This window comes from Rissa tridactyla, chromosome 12, assembly GCF_028500815.1.
Source record: "Rissa tridactyla isolate bRisTri1 chromosome 12, bRisTri1.patW.cur.20221130, whole genome shotgun sequence".
In the NCBI taxonomy this organism is placed as follows: Eukaryota; Metazoa; Chordata; class Aves; order Charadriiformes; family Laridae; genus Rissa; species Rissa tridactyla.
Window position 1 is genome coordinate 4,541,945 of NC_071477.1, and position 18,229 is coordinate 4,560,173.

Below are 18,229 nucleotides of genomic sequence, written 5' to 3' on the forward strand. Positions count from 1 at the left end.
CCCCGCACTCGGAGCAGCCGTTCCCACAGTGGGCTGTGCGGGGGCCGCTGCCGGCGAGGGGCAATGGAACCGAGGTGGGTTTGGGGAAGGGTCCCGGGCACTGGGCACCGCGGCGGGAGGGTTTGCTCTGCTGCAGCCCCCGGGGGAGGGAGGAAAAGTGTCCCGGGGGTCACACCCGGAGCCTCTGCAAACCACAGGGTCCTCGGTGTCCCGTCCCCACGCCCGGCTCAGCCATCCCAGCCCTGGGTGACTGGCACTGTGTGTCTGTCCGGGGGACAGGAGGGGACAGGAGACCTCTCCCAGCTCCCACCCGACTCCGCGCAGGGCCGCGCTGCAGCAGGGCCCTCGGCCCCTTCTCACGACGAGTTCCAGGGTGGGGAGAAGAATGAAAAAGCCGACGCGCATTTCTGCATTGAAAACATTTATTTTACAACAGTGGTTTCAGATAACTTAGCAATCTTTATTTTAGTTTATATTCAGACATACAGTACACAAATTACCATGCTAAAACATAAAATAATTCCTTCTGCCGTAACTGCGTGTATGTACAGGAGCTCAGTAGTATCGAGTGTTACAATCCACAAAGTTCAGACAGCCACGTCTACTTACATACAATTCAAAGTATGGTCCTTTAGTAACATAACAAAATATATATATGTCTATATTATAATTGCTTTTCAGATGCATTTATACTTCCACTGTGGTTGGGTTTGTGGTTTTTTGGTTTGCTTTTTTTTTTTTTTCCCCCCACAATTTTAAAAAAATTTTTTTTAAAGATGGGCTCCCCCCACCTCACCCCGCCCGAGGCGAATCCAGTGCAAAGGCAGAGCGTGTTCTCTGCCGGCGTCTCCTCCGCTCCCCCAGGCTCCGTAAAGAGGCCAACGCGACCAAACCCCGCCGTGAATTACTTAGTTCAGGGCCTTTGCTCACATGCAAAATGGAATATAAGCATCGCCTCGGATGCCTGCGATAACACAAACCAAACCACCCGCCCCCAGCCCCAGAATAAGCGGGTGAAGGTGGGGACGGGGGAAGGAAGGGATGCGGGAAGGAGGGAAGGGAGGGAGGAAGGGAGGGAGGGACGGCAGCGCTGGGATCGGGCGGCAGCAGCCCGGCCTTTGGAACCTGGCAAACCTCAGAGCTCATCTACCGCGACCGACACAAACAGAATCTCAAACGTGTAAGCGATAAAGTAATCCCCCCCAGTATCCCCCCATTTCTGCAGAACCCCCCAGGTGTTTCGTCTGGCAGGAAAAGCCCCTGGAAGGGCAGGACTGGGAAGGGCCGGCTGCGGGCTCCACCCGGTACCACCAGAAGCAGTTCGGTGAACTCACGCGTGCGTTGGCCACGGTCGCTGTGCCTTTACACTGACCACTGCCTAAATCCAGCTTTACGACTTGCAATAACTTCAAGTCCTTCAGAATGCAACCCGCAAGGGCTGTAAAGCGAGTCTCTCCACCAGGGGAAACTCACCGGAGCAAGGAGGGACGGCCTCAGGAGCAAAGGATTGCTTCTCCTTCCCACCGCACGGCTGGTGCCACCCGTGTCTGCGGACAACAGGATCCCTCCAGCACTTCCTTCACTGGTCATTTCACCCTACAACATCTCGTGTGGTTTTTCCCCGCAGCCGAAAGGAAAAAGCACAATTCTGGCCACACAGAACTCCCCCCTTCCACTTGTCTGGCTGAGGGTTCGCAGCAGTGCTTTTGAGCCAAATTTCACGTTTTTACCACCAAAGAAAAAACAGCAGCAAGTACTATGCGTACACCCGTTGTATAAATATATACATATGTGCATATATACATAGATACACACACATGATGTTGCAATCCAAAGCCTACAGCGCGGGTTTGGACCTTGCTCTGCGAGTCCCACTTTGGAGAGTACAACGTGGTGAAAACTAGTGTAAGGAAAAAAAAAAAAAAACAAGACCACACAACCCCAAACCGATGTGCTCTGTCACACCTCTAGCGCTGAGCGCATCGCCCACATTTAAAAACACCCCACGTACCAGCCGGCACAAATCCATGTAATTCCAGAGACGGTCCCTGCTCTCCTGGTCACCGCTGGGTTTCCCTGCCTCCCTCCGGAGGATCGCCGGAGCCGGGGAAGCCCAGCTCCGGCCGGAGGTGCCGGGGCCGAGGGGCAGCCGACAGAATTCAAGTAGATCGGGAAATTTTTGGAAGGGTACGACAAGCGACCGCTCACAGGCTGTGCAAGAGTACACCCACGCGGCCGGCTGCGGGGGAGAGGGAGCAGAGAGGACAACGGCACTCAGGAATGAATGGCCATTTTATATAAGAGCTTCCTCTATACATATACATATATATATAACCACCAGAAATTCCCAGCATCTAGCCTTTTGACAACAAAATTAACTGTGCATGTAACGTTGGCATTTGATTCCCACACGAAGGTTTGTCTTCCAGATTTATGTATGGCATTTGGCTTGTGCAAACGTCAAAGACAGACAGCTTCCCTCACACAGCTTCTTCTTGTAAAGAAAGCATCTTCTTGGAAGGAAACGGGAATTTCAGACTTGCCGGGTCCCGGATGGCATGGCAGCCTCCCAGCGCAGGACGCGGAGCAGCCCACGGGTCTTGCAGGACTTGAACACCGACAAACTTTCCTGCCACCTTGTTAGCTATCAGCTCCGTTTCTTTCAAGGTATTTTAAGCAGCCGTTGGTGCAATGACACACGAGGAACTAGATGATTTCCACTATGATACAGAGAAGCGGCATCGAATGATTAAGCGTGTTAAGTTTATACCGACCTTACACTATAAGCACTTGTACTGGGGGGGTTACGTTGCAGTGCTCTAAGATTAACGCGTATTTAAACAGCATCCAGAATTATTAACACGAGGCGGGGGCTGCAAAAGCCCCCCCCGACCGCCTGGCAACAACCTCCCGTTAAACATGACGCCCATATCCAGGTGGGAAAACCTGCAGCACAAACACGTTCCCTAAATGATCTGGAAATGTCGAGACCACCGAAGGGCACAGACGAGTTGAGAAAAGCGGATACCTCTCCCACGGAGTGCGTAGGGTACAAATGCTCCGATATCACCCCCCCAAAAGCACACCGGCGTCCCTCCACACCACACAACCGCTTTATAGATGGGACAGGAATGTCTCTTCTGTCGGGCTCCTGCCCTGGTTACACCTGTCGTGTTTTTAGGCTGACACGAAGGGATCTGAAAACCGTACGCCGCTGCAGGACTCGGTGTTTCTCTGTGCCGTGCCCAAGCCTTCCCCCCCAGCGCGTGTCCCCGCAGGCCGCGCTCACCCGGACCTCGACCAGCATCACGTTTTAAGAACACTATGAGCACTAATATCTAAAGCAGTTTAAAAACATTACAAATCTAAAAATAAGACTAAAAAGGTTAACGTGGCTCTAAAACATCACTGCATGGAATCCGCGGAAATCTACACCCTCGTCAGACGCCACTGAGGTTTTACATAAACAAATTTATATACAGATAAATATTTAAGAATTTCCTACAAACATCACTAACAAAATGAAACTGGCATTTTAACGGGTGCAATGCCCCCTTTCATTCACTTCAAGTTGAAGCGCGGTACAGTCGGGTTGTACTACAGCGCGTTGGGGATTTGCCCGAATCCCCGGGGAGGATGGGGCAGCGCAGGTCCCCCACCACCGCCTTTTCCCGGAGGGACGGGGCCCGAGCTCTCGGCAGTGGCTTTCCCTGCTCACCCAGAGCTACGAACGGCTCTCCACGCCACACAGCTCGGGAATAAAGTCAGTGGTCCTTTACACCAGCCAGCGGAAAGCTCTCCGGATCAGATTCTCCCCGATACTCCTCGTCAGGAGGAGCTGCAAGCGCTAAGAAAATCGGTGCTGAAGAGGTTCGACGAGCTAGATGGAGGTGGCCGAACTACTGAAAAAGAGGTCTCAGGCAACGTGTAAAAAAAAAAAAAAAAAAAAAGTAAAATAAAAAGAAAGATACAACTATTAAAAAAAAAAACAACACAACTAGAAAATAATCAAAGCTCAAGTTTTAATCCTGGCAACGCACTGAACAGAGATCATCAGCGCTCGGGTTTAATTCTGGAAGGAAACGTTCTGCATTAAGCCAGGTAAGGGGGCAGCAGCGCCTGGGGACGCTGCAGCTCCAACTGCCCCAGCTCCGAGCTGCCGAGTGACCTTCTGCGCCAGATTTTTAACCGTTATTTCCAACACGCCTTTGCATTCACACGGACCCCACTTGGCCATTTTGAAGTGCAACTCATTAGAGCCCGGGATGCTCCTGTACCTTACCTACAAGAGCGGTGGGCATTAACCTACGTATCTTCCGATTACACAGGTTTTGTTTTAAAGAAGCAATGTTTAAATAGCTTTCTTGTATAGTTCAAGAAGAACTACATTAATACACAATAATCTTGAATTCAGAGATTATAGAGCAACATGGGTAAACTTAAAACAGTTTCAAAACCCATGAATATTCATCTAAAAATGCATTTTCCCATCGTTCCCTGTAAGTGGGATCTCAGAGTAGTTTCCCTCGGAGCATCTGACACATCATTCTGGCGTATAACGGCATACAGACTAATTTACTATTCGCACGCCACCCACGGACACAGCCCAGAGGAAAGCAGTCTCTCCCAAACTCGTGCCTTGCTGAGCCAAGATCTAAACCACCAAATTTATCCTGGATGTCATCTTTTCCCAAGCAGCGCGAAACACGGACAACAGTATCGCCTCTAATCCTCGTTTGCCGCCCACGTTTCAGTTCCGATGTCAGGAGCCTGCGGAGCTACTCCAGGTGCGTTTACACACCTCCCCGGAGCCACAACCCCCCGCCAGCCTTTCCAGTGCAGTGGAAGTAGCCCAGAGGGGTTAAGAAATGGGGTATTATTCCAAATTAACACTCAGAACCAGCCCCCAGCATCAGGGGTCACAGCTGCTCCCCAGGGGGGCAACAACCGAAACAACCGGCTTTGTGGTACCCATCTCGATGGACATGGGGACACGGAGCGTGACAAACCACAGCATGAGGGGAACAGCCTTTTTCTTACTCTACCGAGTCACTCCCATCAACTGCGCTCATTTACAAAGCCAAAAAACACCCTAACAATTTTGTTTGTTTGTTTGTTTTTAAGCAAGAACATAATTTGCACCGATAAGGGCAATTTTAACCAGTGAGTGTTTAGGGGACAAAGCCTGCAGATATTCAAGCATATTCCAGAGTGCAATTCAACATCAAGATCAGGCAAAATCTACAAGGACAGTCAACGTGACGTTATTTTTTTAAGCCTAAAAATTGCTTATATTCCAAGGGGCCAAAAAAATGACTTTAATTAAACAAGGACCTCAAGCCAAAACACACACAACTGTCCTCAGGGTCACCCGAGAGAGCTTTCCAGACAGAAAATGTTAAAAGTATCTTCCAGTAAACCACCAAGTTGCAAGGTCTAAAAGGCCTATCGATGAGGAAGAAATGACTTAAACAAGTGTGCTACTGAAATCTAGCCAGTTAATTAAAAATAACGTTTCTTTTGGAATTTTTGGGACCTGACGCGGTATCACAAGCATGCTTATTTGCAACAAGCTCACATGCAGGCAACAAACGTGTGCTTGCGCCAACAGCTCCAGGGAAGATGGATTTTGCGAACATCCCTCACGTAGCATTGAGACCGTGTTAAGAACATTTTCTTCTACCCAGCGTGTCTAACACGGTCTCAACGTCGGGTTTTTATGGGCTCCATCACTTTCAGCTCATGCAAAGACAGCGCGAAAACATTTTCAGAACGATTCTCGGGCAGGAGAGTCCCTCTTCATTTTCCGATGATTTTCTTACAGACCGAGGGCGCTTTACCCCCGTCAAAAGTAACACCGGGATCTTGCAAGAGAGCAGCGTGACAGGGCTTCAGAGCGAACGCCGGGTGGAAGGCTGGAAATAGCCTCTCGCCAGAAATAGGTGAAAAATGAAAAGGGGAGGTGGGGGATACAACGGAGAGCAGAGGCATTGTGATATAAACCCATAAAGATCAAAGTTAAAGAGGCCGTAATTAACCGCTGAAAGTGCCGAGTGTAGGTTTCTCTGGTAGCTGTTCTAGATCCTGACTCCCTATCATCTAAAGCAAGATTATTAACAACAAAAACATACCAGCAATTCCGCAGCTGCCTAAAATGCCTTTTTAACAGTTAAATCGCAATAAACCCACGGTTTCTAGAGCAGTATTCAAACATGATTTGGTTTCAAAACAGTACGGGAAACCGTTCAATGGTTTCCCCATAGTTGTTCTGAGGAAAAGAAAAACACTGGTGTAAACAAGTCTAAATGCAAGACAATGTGCAAATTATACAATATAAACACAAAGAAAGGTATTTTGATCTTAAAAATCCATTTAAGTACTCCACAAAGATGTTCATGAGAAAATTAAAGAGCTACTGTATTATAAAAGCTTTAAAAAAAAAGACACATAATACCCCATTTGTCTATTAAAATCTCAAATTATTAGAACAAATTTTTAAAAACCAGGTTTTTTTTAATTTTATTTTTTTTTTTTTAAGATTATGCTGTTGCCTCCCGTCTGCATTTTACTCATTTGCTCAGTGAAAACCAATTAACCAGTTTCACTTTAAGATTCTCATGCATTCGAAAAGCTGCGCTATTTGGTCTTTAGCATTTCAGGAAAATGAGTGAACTCAAACCAAAACAGAATTGTGCTTGAAGTAAAAATCCCACCGCCACCCCCAAACACCCCCATTCACAGTTGGTTTTGTGACAAACTACAGTTTGCGGTTACATTGTCACTGAGGATCGCCTTACACGTAAAGAGCCGTTCACCAATTCACCGGTTCAAAGATTGGAAACTCTCCCTTCTTATTTTTCAAGGTAGATTTATTTAAGCTGAAAACCAGTGTTATAGAGAATTCCAGCTCTGCAGGACTGGCATTTTTTGGCTCTTGGCTTTGTAAACTTGCTTAGATAACAACGCAGGAATGGAAGGAGGAATAGAAGAATTGGTTTGTTGCACTCGAATGAAAATCGTGAACTTTTAAAGGTCTCCAACAGCTCAGCTGTATGGAAGAATAGTGGCTTCTGTGATTCTTTTTCTTTTTAAATCTCATTTTTAGGCCAGTACCACTGCTTAAAATGCAGAATGTCTCCATCACACTTATATTGTGACAACTCAATACATTACACCACAGACATGTAACATAACTCCATACATGCTATAAAAAAAACAAAAAAAAACCAAAGAAAAAAAATAAGAAAGGAAACAAATAAGACCGTAGCTAAACTGCTTTAAATACTGCATGCTACAGCACTTCACGTATCATCAAGATACGACACTGAAAGGTGACAAAAGGCTGAAGGGATTACAAAATACTTTCGGCAGGTTGGAAAGCTGCCTTCTTACTGTAGCAGAATTATTCCCCCTCCCCATTCTCTACTTCTAATGTTCATGATTCTAGTGTTGAGTTGGCCATGTAATTTTTTTTTTTTTTATCCATTCTAATTATAGTGTTTCCTTAACTTAATTAAATCCATCAGTGTGGTAGCTGGGGTGCGAGTCAGCTGTGAGCTGGGTCGTCTCTGTGGCTGATGCTGGCTGTATCACAATAGGTGCGTCTGAGGCCTCTGGAAAGCGAAGACAAAAGGCTCAGCATACTAAGTCAAAGCATAAGTTACATCTCCCTACAACACTTTGATAACACAATTTTACACCTCTCCAAGAGCGTGACGTTAATTTACTGTTTTTCAGTCTGCACGCAACACCATTCAACACAAGTCTACGTGTTCAACATTTATTATATTTCTTTCTCCGTGTAAGAGCAGCTGATCCTCACCCACCATTCAGCAATGCCCATTAAAAACACGATCAGAGCGTACGCAAGGCTCTACAATTTTTTAAACGAAGGGTTTAATTCTACAGAAGTAGCAGTATATCTTCATAAACAGTATTAGATACAGCTACTAGGGTTGCGGTCCCATGTCCTTTATGCCTGAGGCAGTTAACAAAACTGCCTTGATACACCCCATCTTTTGGGGTAAAAGAGCCCCTTTGTAGGATCGCCCATGCCTGGCTGGTGTGTTACTCCAGCGCCATGGGAAGGAAGCTAGATGATGGTCACCTGCTGCTCTGAAGCTGACACCACTAAGTTCAATGAAGACCCTCTGTGAGTTTTCAGCAACTACGTCCCCGGCGTTAGCGTCACCCACATGACTCTTGTGCCACAAGTATTCCCTCACCATCATCATCTACAGTCACGGACCTGTGCTGATCTCTCCAAAGCAATCGCTGCTCCTTGCCCAGCACACCAACCGCTCGCTGCGAGGCTGACGCTCGTCCTAGAAACCTCAGAGCGTTTTTACTTACCCCTTTCATCTGACTGCAACTGTGCCTCCAAGTCCTCTGGAGAGACGTAGTATTCCTGCTCGTCACCTTCAGGAGGTTTGGGTTTACACTTCCCACAGCAGCAATTACAGCAGCAGCACAGACAGCAACAGCAATAGCAGCCTGTGATGAGCCCGCAGAACACAAACAAGGCCTGCAGAGGACAGAAGACAAAGAAATATTCATTACCCGTGCCTACCAGCCGCGACCACTGAGTTTGAGAGACTCAGATATAGAAACCAGAGACCATAAATACAGCCGCGTAGAGACAGAACTTACTAGCTACAGTTTTCTACCTCATCACCGAGAAATATTTACAAATATGTGCAAAACTGGCTATGGCTATCAACATTTTACACCAAGGCGAATACTGCTAACCCAGTTTACTTGAAGAATTCCTACAGTTTAGGTTTAAGTGGACAATTCTGCTACATCTGGAAAAAGACAGAGGTCTAAGAAGCGTGTCTGTGTTAAACTCCAGAGGTACAACAGTTTAGGACAGGTTGCAGCTTGCATAAATAACCCTGGAAAAGACTTTCACTAGCTAGAAGGCGTAGAGGTTGCGATGCACCCGCAGCAGGGACTTCCCCCCGCCCCAAGGCTGTCGGCAGGGCTGCAGCGCTCACCACCACACTGCAGTTTGGGTGCTGAGGGTGGATGCTACCAATAGGCGAGGAAGGCAACCCAAAGCTAGCCAAGTCTGCCGGGTGCTTACCGCAGTGAAAACAAGCAAAATTAAAATTTTCCCATAGGTCACCGTGTAAATGTTTGAAAAAAATTCTTTTAAAAACAACAAACCAGCACGGTGGTATTCCTGTTCTCTTACTGCAGGGGAATCAAGAGATGGAAGCGATGCTGGCAAAAGGTAGAAAAATTAACCCATGAAACAAAATGCCAAGACTAGGAAGGTTTTAATCAGCCATAAAGCACTGTGAACAACGTCATGTCGCTAAATCAGTAAGCTGCTGCAGTTATGATTTCGTACTTCAGTTTCGTAGTCACGCTGCCCTTTACTTACTACTTTCCGCACAAGCAGACTGCAAACACACGAACTCCAAAATGCAAAAGCCTGGACAATTTCAGTACGAGAAATGCATAATATGCAACATATAGGCTTTTTTTACACTTTTGAGTAAATGTGGTGATTTTAAAATGTATTACTTAAAATGACAGAAGCAAGTTATGCTTAAAAATTATTTGAGTCCAGTAAAATACAGTAACTCCTTGGTATTGGCAGAAGACTCCCAGAAGAAGTCTGTACAATGACCGTTACATCTACTGCATGCAAAAAGCTGGTGGGAAGTATTTGTGAGGAAACACGAGCTCGTGGTGTAATTTTGCTATACCGGTGATACTCTTTCTGCTGCCCAAAAAAATCAAGGATGGGCAAGGGAATAAATAACCTGGAGTCTCTCAAATCAGAGAAGAGCTGAAGAAGTGACATTCGCTCATCAAGTTTGTAAGCATACTTCTAAACAGGATCTCCTCTGCGAGTTCAAGTTCGCAGACAGAACTCCCTTTGTAAAATCATTTAGCAGATATTACCAAAGGGAACACACCCCAAATCCTCATCGCTGCTAGAAGGGTCCAAGCTTCTCTTAGTAATGTCTTTCTTATTAGGCCTGTATCACCGAGATAATAGAAAAATACTTCTGAACTAGAGACCGCAAAACAGTAAGAGAAGGTTAAACTACCAGTTGTCAGAGATTCAGCAATTTCCAAAAGTAAACCCAAGCACAATTATCAAGTGGAGCTTTTCAAGAGTTTTAAACGCTAATCCAGAACAAATTCTCTCTGCGTTTTTACTTACCTTTGCCCACCAGCTGGATAGCACGAAGTACGTGTTCACATTTTCTTCACCAAACTGTTCCGCTACATACAGACCCAGAGAACCATACTTATCATAAATGTTTCGCTTTGTGGCATCGGTCAATATTGCGTGTGCATTATTGATCTCTTTAAATTTTTCTGCTGCCTCTGGATTATCAGGGTTTTTATCAGGATGATATTTCAATGCAAGTTTCCTGCAGAAAGAAAAAAAAGATATCGTTATAGATTAAAAATGGAGATTTGGGTTCCTGTTTTTTGATTTTTTTTTTTTTTTAATGCTGTAGCCTGTCATCCAAGGGAGACTTTCAAGTTCCACGTGGTTTCCTTCATCTGTGATTCAACTTGCCTGATGATTCTTCCTTAGATGATAACAAAAGGCTACAGCCCTGTCACAGGACTACAGCTTATTTCACACGACTGACTTCAAACTGATGGATTTGGCCCTCAAAAATCCAATGGAAAAAAAAAAGAGAGACATTGAAGAAAAGTAGTACTCTCTTATCACCCCTCGGCTCCAGCCATTTCCACCGGTAAGTTTTGCTCCTGCTAAAGCAAAGACCAAGCTAACAGAAAAAAGACACACCACAAGCCTAAGATGTAGTACCAAAGAATAAATAAATGCAAGCTGCCACAGCTGATCTGCAGCATTTCTGAACACAAAAATAGAACAGGCAATCACTTGTGGTTAATTCACCAATTCCTGTGCAGGAACAAAGCTCTTTTCAGTTCAAGGCTTTCTAGAACAGAAAAAGCTTCAGAGTTTCGAGATATCAGAAAAATCACAACGTCCCTCCCTCCCCTAAGCACGCTACATCTCTTACCATCAAATGATGATAGTTTACAGTCCCCGGAGGTCTCTGAACATAGCACAAAAAAAATCAGATTGAGCACTGATAAATTTGCTAATTCTGACATGGCCCAGGCGATTTACAGTAATCAGTAGAAATAACAGGCCAAACACCTCCTTATAAACAGAAAAAAATGCTGGTTTGCCATTTGTGCTCCCAAGTAGAAATATGATAGAGAATTGTACGCTAACTGTTCTCTTCCACCAAGAAAAAGGTACTTGTCCTACAGAAAATTGCCGCAAAGTCCCATATTTGAGAAATACCCTAGAAGCCTGCAGACGTCTACATGACAACTTTGCAGCAAGGAAATATTTAGACAAACAAAATAAAGTCCTGTGCAAGCACACGTTTGGTCACAATTGGAAATATATGGCAGCACTCAAACAATAAATTGAGCGTGCATTTGAAACACTCAGACCGTAAATGACACTGCTCGGGTAAATAACGCCCACGGCTGCCACTGATACCAGAGCCTCAGTGAGGACTGAAACAATCACAAGTTTTTATAATTAGGAGGAAGATATACAAACCTGGAAAGGGCTTAGCTGCTATCAGCCTGCAACAAATATATTTTTCCTTTCCCATTTCCCACACGTACACAAACCCCACAGCCCACAGGCCAGCAAAGGGAACGAAAACAAGAAGTGGGCAGTCCTCTTTTTGCAAAGGAGCAGCAGAGGAAAGAAGATTAGATGAAAGTAAGTATGAAGCAGCTACGTTTCACCCTAGGATCTAGTTGGGTCCTTCCTCCAAAGGAAAAACTGTTGCAGTTTTTCCCCCAAGAAGGTAAAATTATTTTCTAGTTGCCAAGGCTGGAAGATTACGGATTCCAACCTCCACTTAAAAGTTTTCAGGAAGACACAGTTAATTTTTGAGAATCTGTGGACCCACTTTATTTATAGCCTTCACCGTGTAGTTGTCATCAGTCTTAAAATGTAACTTTGAAAGGGAAAAAGTTAAAGACTAAAAGAAAACAACTTCCAAAGCGAGTATCCTCAAGTAAAGATTTCTACTGACCCCTAGTGTAACGCTGAACACATTGCCACCTGTCAAACAGACACGAGACTACGTCGTGCTTAACGCAAAGAAGCAACTCCATACAAGCAAATTTTGGGGGAATGTAGGAAGGGAGGATGTTACAGGACTTGTTTGTTTGGTTGGTTTTATTTGGTCAATGTGAAGTCATTTCACACATCTAACTCTAAGAAATGAAATGAAGTAAAAAATCCTCTTTTAAAAAATAGTAACTCCGCATACATGAAGAAATTTCAAATGGATTTTTCGAAAAAAGTCATTGTTGATACTCAGTTCTCATCCTTATTTGCATCTTTAATTTATACCTCACTGTGCCAGAATGGAAGTGAGGGACAATGATGGGCAATACTGCACATCCGTGGTCTCCGTAAGCCAGACACAAGGCTACATAACGTGAAGAATTTAATTCTGCTCACACTGTCTTAAAACGTTGCCCTACTAGAGATAAGATGTAAAAATTTAACAGCACCCGGCACTTACATACAAAGCCTAGACATGTTTTCACACCAATTTTTGCAAGAATTAACCATGTTTTCACCTGGTTTTCTTACATTTTTTTCTTGCAAAAGGCTAGATAAAACAGCTGGAGCCTGTACATAAATATGACACCTGTTGCACACTTAATCAATGTTATTAATGCTAAAGGACAACAGCTATAAAACTTGACCCTTTACCTGTACGACTTTTTGATATCATCCGAAGTGGCATTCTTGTCCAACCCTAACACATGGTATAAAGATTCTCCAGAGGTAGAGAGCGAACGTTGCCTCTGGTCTGCCATCTCGAACTAACCTGAGGAGAGAACCAGCCCCTGCCAAAAAAAAGAGATTAAGAAATACTTAAACAAAGAAGAACGTTGACCTTATTCATAAAATCAGCCTTGAAACCAGAGTTCCCACGTGAAAATTCATCTTTTATAAGGTTTAAATGTGCTTTGAAAAGAAAAAGTCCTTAACGTATGTGGAAGTTAAAAAGTTACACAACTCAATGAATTATCAGTGAAAACAACTATTGCATTTTCAGCACGCCCTCAGGCACCCCAGAACACCCTAAAATCACTACTGTATATACGCAATTCTTTTTCCAAAAACCCCAAATCAACAGCTGAAGTAGAGCTACAGATATGTACTATGTACACATCCCCAAAGCTACTTCATCTTCTTTCTCGGTCTTAATATTGAGATAATTTATTTGTGGTAACACCTATGAAAACAACTTGACAACAGATCGGTTGCTGTTACCCTGAGGCTGCCTTTTTGCACCACACTTGCAAACGGATAAGTTATTTCACTTGCATTTTCAATTGCAGACATTCTATTATATTTAAAAAAAAACAAACAAACAAACAAACAAAACACAACCAAACCTCGGTGCAGCTCCCAAACCTTCACCCTCCCACCTTATCACTGCCCCCAGGTCCAGTAGAATCCTTTAGACAAATCCAGTGTGACTACGCCCGTGCATCCCAGGACAGAAGAGGGGATGCCTGCCCACTTGAGAGAGGAGGAGCTCTCCCCTCTCATCATTTAAAGACGTGGCTCAAACATTTAACACGTAGCCTAGTTAAAATCATGCCACTTGAACGTGAATGAACCTCCCGCTCCAAATTCGAACGGGAAAGACCCTGGAGGTCTCCGCTGTGCCACGCCACGGACAGATACAGTTATGCCCTCTAACATCCTGAGCAGATTAGCGTTTGCCATTCTTGAGCTGCAGAACTGCAGCAAGGATGAGCATCGGAGAGAAGACTATTGGCTATTTTTGGATTATGTCGTTACAGCTAGCCTACACCAGATTATGTAGCCTTCGAAAAAGATATTTAAAGCACCAGACTTTCTAATTTAACCCTTTATCTTATGTAATAAAGTTAATAACGTCAGCTTTTAAAGGGCTACCTGAAAGAAATACTCTCAGGCGCTGCATCTTGCGCTGCGCGGTCCTTGGCATGACCTCATAGCGTTGATACGCTTCACAAAAACCACAGTTCTGTTTCTGCCAACACACGGGTATCGTCACGCCTGAACGCGTGTGACTGCATGGAAGGATGCGGATAGAGACATTACAGCTTTCTTGTCCATCTCGGAGCCTACCGTTAACTACGCTTCCACGTTTGGCCTCTCCAGCTTTAGATTCATTTGACACTGGGCACTATGACCAGTTTCTTTGACTGGAATACACCAGCTAAATTAGCAAACCCTCATCTAATTTCCCTCTTTGGCAGCTCGGGTAAGTTTAATTAAAGGCTACCCAATAAGGAAGCTATAAATTATTACTACTACTATTACTACTAAATGATATAAGCCCCAATGCTTTGGCTAAGAATACAAAACGCACCCCAAATCTGGAAGGTGAATGTGTGGGTAGGGAGAGAAAAATCTTTTATTTTCTTTTAAAGGACACTGTTCAGCTACCAAAAGGTTTCTGTATGAGAGGAAAAGTATTGTGTCTTGCAACACACAATAGAATTGATTCATTTACTTGGCCACAATGTGATTCCGCGAAAGGAAAAAAAAATATTTCAGGACAGAAATCCCATATCCAGGGATAGACGAGGCACAACCTTCTGCGATGGCCTTTTCCTACCCGCAGCCTCCCAGCCCCCTCCACCCAAGCGTTCCCGGCGCTGAGGTCAAAGACTGATGATCCTGACGTCGATCTGGTAATCTAGCTAATCGCACGGTCCCGCTCCGACCGCTGCCCTGGCTCCCAGCGCAGCTTCTCCTGCTCTCTGACCACCGCCGCGTCCTCGCAGCCCCCCAAGGAAAGAAACTCCCTCCCGCAGCTCCATCGCGCCGGCGACCACTTAGCAGCATCCAGCCAAGGGGAGCGTCTCCATCACTATCGCTCTTTGCCAGGGACCTGCGGGATTAATCTGAAGTTGGGGTGGGGGGGGGTGGGGGGGCATAAAAAAAAGCATCCTGGTTGAGATCGTACACGTTAATTTAGCTCTTCCAAAGGTATTGCTTCAAACTGGAGCTGCGAGGGCATTATGAACGTTTGTGGTGTTTAAAGTCTGTAGCTCTATTTAAGCATTAACAAGCTTCCTTTAAAATCAATCCAACGTGCCCTGGGTGCACAGATGCTGCAGATCACAGGTATACACCATGTTCTGCTTAAATTAGGGCCAATTTGTTTAATAAAAATGAATTCAATTTGATCCAGGAGACGTTTATCAGTCTGCAGGCTGCCTGTCAAGAACAGAGACAGGCATAGGAATAAAATCCCACACTGCCGCAACCCTCAATTGCTTCGACCTGAACAGTTCAGGGGCTCTGCAGCTCGGTGTAATGGGGTGTCTGCATTTATTTTTCAAAACTGGTATGAAATGGAGACGCTGGCCCTGGCAGAAGAGCGGAAGACAAGGTGGTAATGGGAATTCATCTGGGAAGTTTGTTATTTAAGGGAACAGAAGAGTCCTATTACTAGGAACGCAACCTTTGGCTTTTCAAATACAGAACAGACAATAAAGGTGCAAGTTATTTAAGTTCAGAGTACTGCATAAACCAGGATATTATCTATCCTACTGTTTTTACAAGTGACTCCAATTCACAATGCTGAAAGCTGCTCTGTATTTTTCAAGCGTCGTATTCAGCGGCAACAAGCCATCTGCTCCGTATTCTAACTGAGCAGGATGCCCTGAAGAGGTTTCTCTCAGAAGGCTCTGAAGAAAGGTAATCCCCTGGATTAAACAGCACAGTTTTTAACCATCTGTGTGCCAGAATGTCCCACGTTACTCAGCTTTACCAGAAAATACAACCGTTTTCAGCATGACCAGGTAAGTATAATTGGTACCACCTTGCTGAAAAGACTTAGATTAAACCTGATAGGTGATATGGAAGCCAGCCTTAGTATTTTAAATACATCAACGGTAAATTGAACCTTAGAAAGACTAATTTTCTTTCTAGCTTCCCAAAAGAATCCTATCAAGTTTCATGAAATTGGTGATATCTTAGTTTCTGCCACGGCTGCTGACCCGTTCATAAGTTGTATTTAATTCATTAAAATGGCAAACCATTATTATAGCCAAGAAAAAAATGAATAGTTCTCTGCCAGTTTTGGCAATTAAATACTCACAGGACATCCCAACAAATGCCAGCACCAGAAAGGATGACAGCAGAAGCAGAGAGGGAGGACTAAAACTTAATCTGACCCCGCCGCAAGATGCTGCAAAGAATTTAACTGGAAGGGGGCAGTCGGGGGGGATCAGCTTTTCCAACAAAAATGCTCAGCTGGGTGGCAGGACGGAGGTTACTGACACCGCAGGGAGCAGAGGATTGTAACAACACTGGATTGCAGGAGTCGGATCCCTGCTAGAAAGAACCGCCTCACACCAGTGAGGTGATGGAGGGCGAATTCAACAGACAGCAGCAACAACATCTCAGCGTCGTCAGCAGCCGAACGCAGGCTAACAGCGGTACTTTTCATTTCACTTCAAGGCTGAAGCATTAAATATTTATTCATTAACAAACCTGTGGAAACTGTCAAGTACCAAGTGGCCTAAAATATCACTTGTCCCATATCCAATTAATTTTGTGTACTTTTCCACGTAAGTCACGAAGGCACAGCAGCTCGGGCGATTTTCCCCACTGGAGGAAAGAGGCTTTTAAAGGAGTTGTGGCTGCTCAGCTCCACTGATAAAAATCAGAAGGGGCAGAGGAAAGCAAACAGCATTAACTTTAAAAATACTACTACTGCAGGACAGGGTACAATATTCAACAGAATTTTCATTTTCTTAATACCTGTATATTCCTAAGTTTAAGTTAACTAAGAAAGAAAAAATGAAACTACGCTATGAACGCACGCGCCAATGCACACACCTTTAAACACGTGCCATTCACAGCAATTTTAGTGAAGTCTTTATCTTCAATGTAGGGAATCTGGCTGTCAACAGTCATTCCAGAAAGTGAAATCTTGCTGTAAGGGACAAAATCCACCGCCTCCCAACACGGTAAATGCTACTTACCCACTAGACATAGGGCAATGGAGGGTCATTAACCTTAAGGGATACTCTCTATCCAAATTGCAACGAGTTCGGTTGAAACCAGAAGAACAAAACCGGTTTCTGAGTCTTTCCATACATCGGCAGTAACAAGAGAAGAGAGAAATCCCCGCGAGGGGCAGGTAACAAAGAGGACCGGGAAAGCCCAGCTGACAGCCAGAGAGGAGGAGGAGGTGGGCTGCTGCCCCAGCACGGCCCGGCACCGCCGAGGCACCAACCCTGCAAAGGTCCTCAATCCAAACTACCCGTGACGCTGTCAAACCCTCTGCAATGACAGTTTTAAGAGCATTTTAGCAGAAGACTAAAGAGCCTAGCTTGGAGATGACATTTTGCCAGCTCTTACAAAAATTACGTCTAGTTGATGCTTTATTATCCACCTTCAGGAAGTATTTTAGGAAAGATTTGTATTCTGAAAATCATTTCTAGTTACTGATGATGTGGTAAAATAAAACATCAGTTAAATTTAAGATCACTAGTTTTTCAAAGATTTCCAGTGCAGACTGGCTACAGGTGTTAATCTTAAACTAAATTAAGTATTTACTAGTAGAAGTCTAAATAAAAACAGCAAGCCAGAGAACACTTCAGTAAATATTGATTTATCACAAAAGCGAAATAGCACCACTGGCCTCCACATCCTGTCCATCTGTCTCACATTCATTTAGAGTCATTCTCACAATCTGGTATGTTTCTAGGGTGAAAAAAAATCATTTTTAAAGGGGAGAGGAGATAAATATATACAAGACTCTGTTATCAAGAAATATATGAGGTGTTTTAATTTTTGGCTTTGTGAGGTGTTAGAGGTTTCTGTAAAAAACTTTGAACTTTGCTTCCTCAGCATTATTTTGCATTTATTGCATATTCTGCATGAGTAGAATTTTTTTAGCTACAAGAAACCAAAAAAATACAGTACTTACCTGGTATTTAGTTCGGGTATTCTAAGGTAAGCGGTAACAGCCTCCACACTCTTCTAAAACTGAATCTCCTAAAGACAAAACAAAAGCAAACCAATTGTTCACTAACTCGTATGTTGAGGGCTCATCGCAAAGTTACCATCACATTATCGTATTATAGCAATCCTTCGTAGTATGCTAAAGGCAAGATGTAAGCGAAATAACAGAAATGTGACTTCTATACTTATATAGAATTT

General features: G+C 44.4%; 1 protein-coding gene across 4 annotated transcripts in view; it reads right to left on the bottom strand.

Annotated features, from left to right (window-relative positions):
• Window positions 1-439: 439 nt before the first annotated feature.
• Window positions 440-18,229, bottom strand: part of DNAJC5 (DnaJ heat shock protein family (Hsp40) member C5) — a 35,149-nt gene continuing 17,359 nt past the window's right edge. For 3 of the 4 annotated variants that reach the window (XM_054218419.1, XM_054218421.1, XM_054218420.1), the window contains exons 2-6: window positions 17,997-18,064; window positions 12,758-12,894; window positions 10,181-10,394; window positions 8,353-8,524; window positions 440-7,613 (exon numbers count right to left, since the gene is read on the bottom strand). In XM_054218419.1, coding sequence (XP_054074394.1) covers window positions 7,510-7,613; window positions 8,353-8,524; window positions 10,181-10,394; window positions 12,758-12,864 — 597 coding nt within the window. In that variant the 5' untranslated portion in view covers window positions 12,865-12,894; window positions 17,997-18,064 and the 3' untranslated portion in view covers window positions 440-7,509. Of the gene's footprint in view, window positions 7,614-8,352; window positions 8,525-10,180; window positions 10,395-12,757; window positions 12,895-13,978; window positions 14,622-17,996; window positions 18,065-18,229 lie in introns of those variants that run through there. The other variant, XM_054218422.1, reaches the window with a different exon arrangement.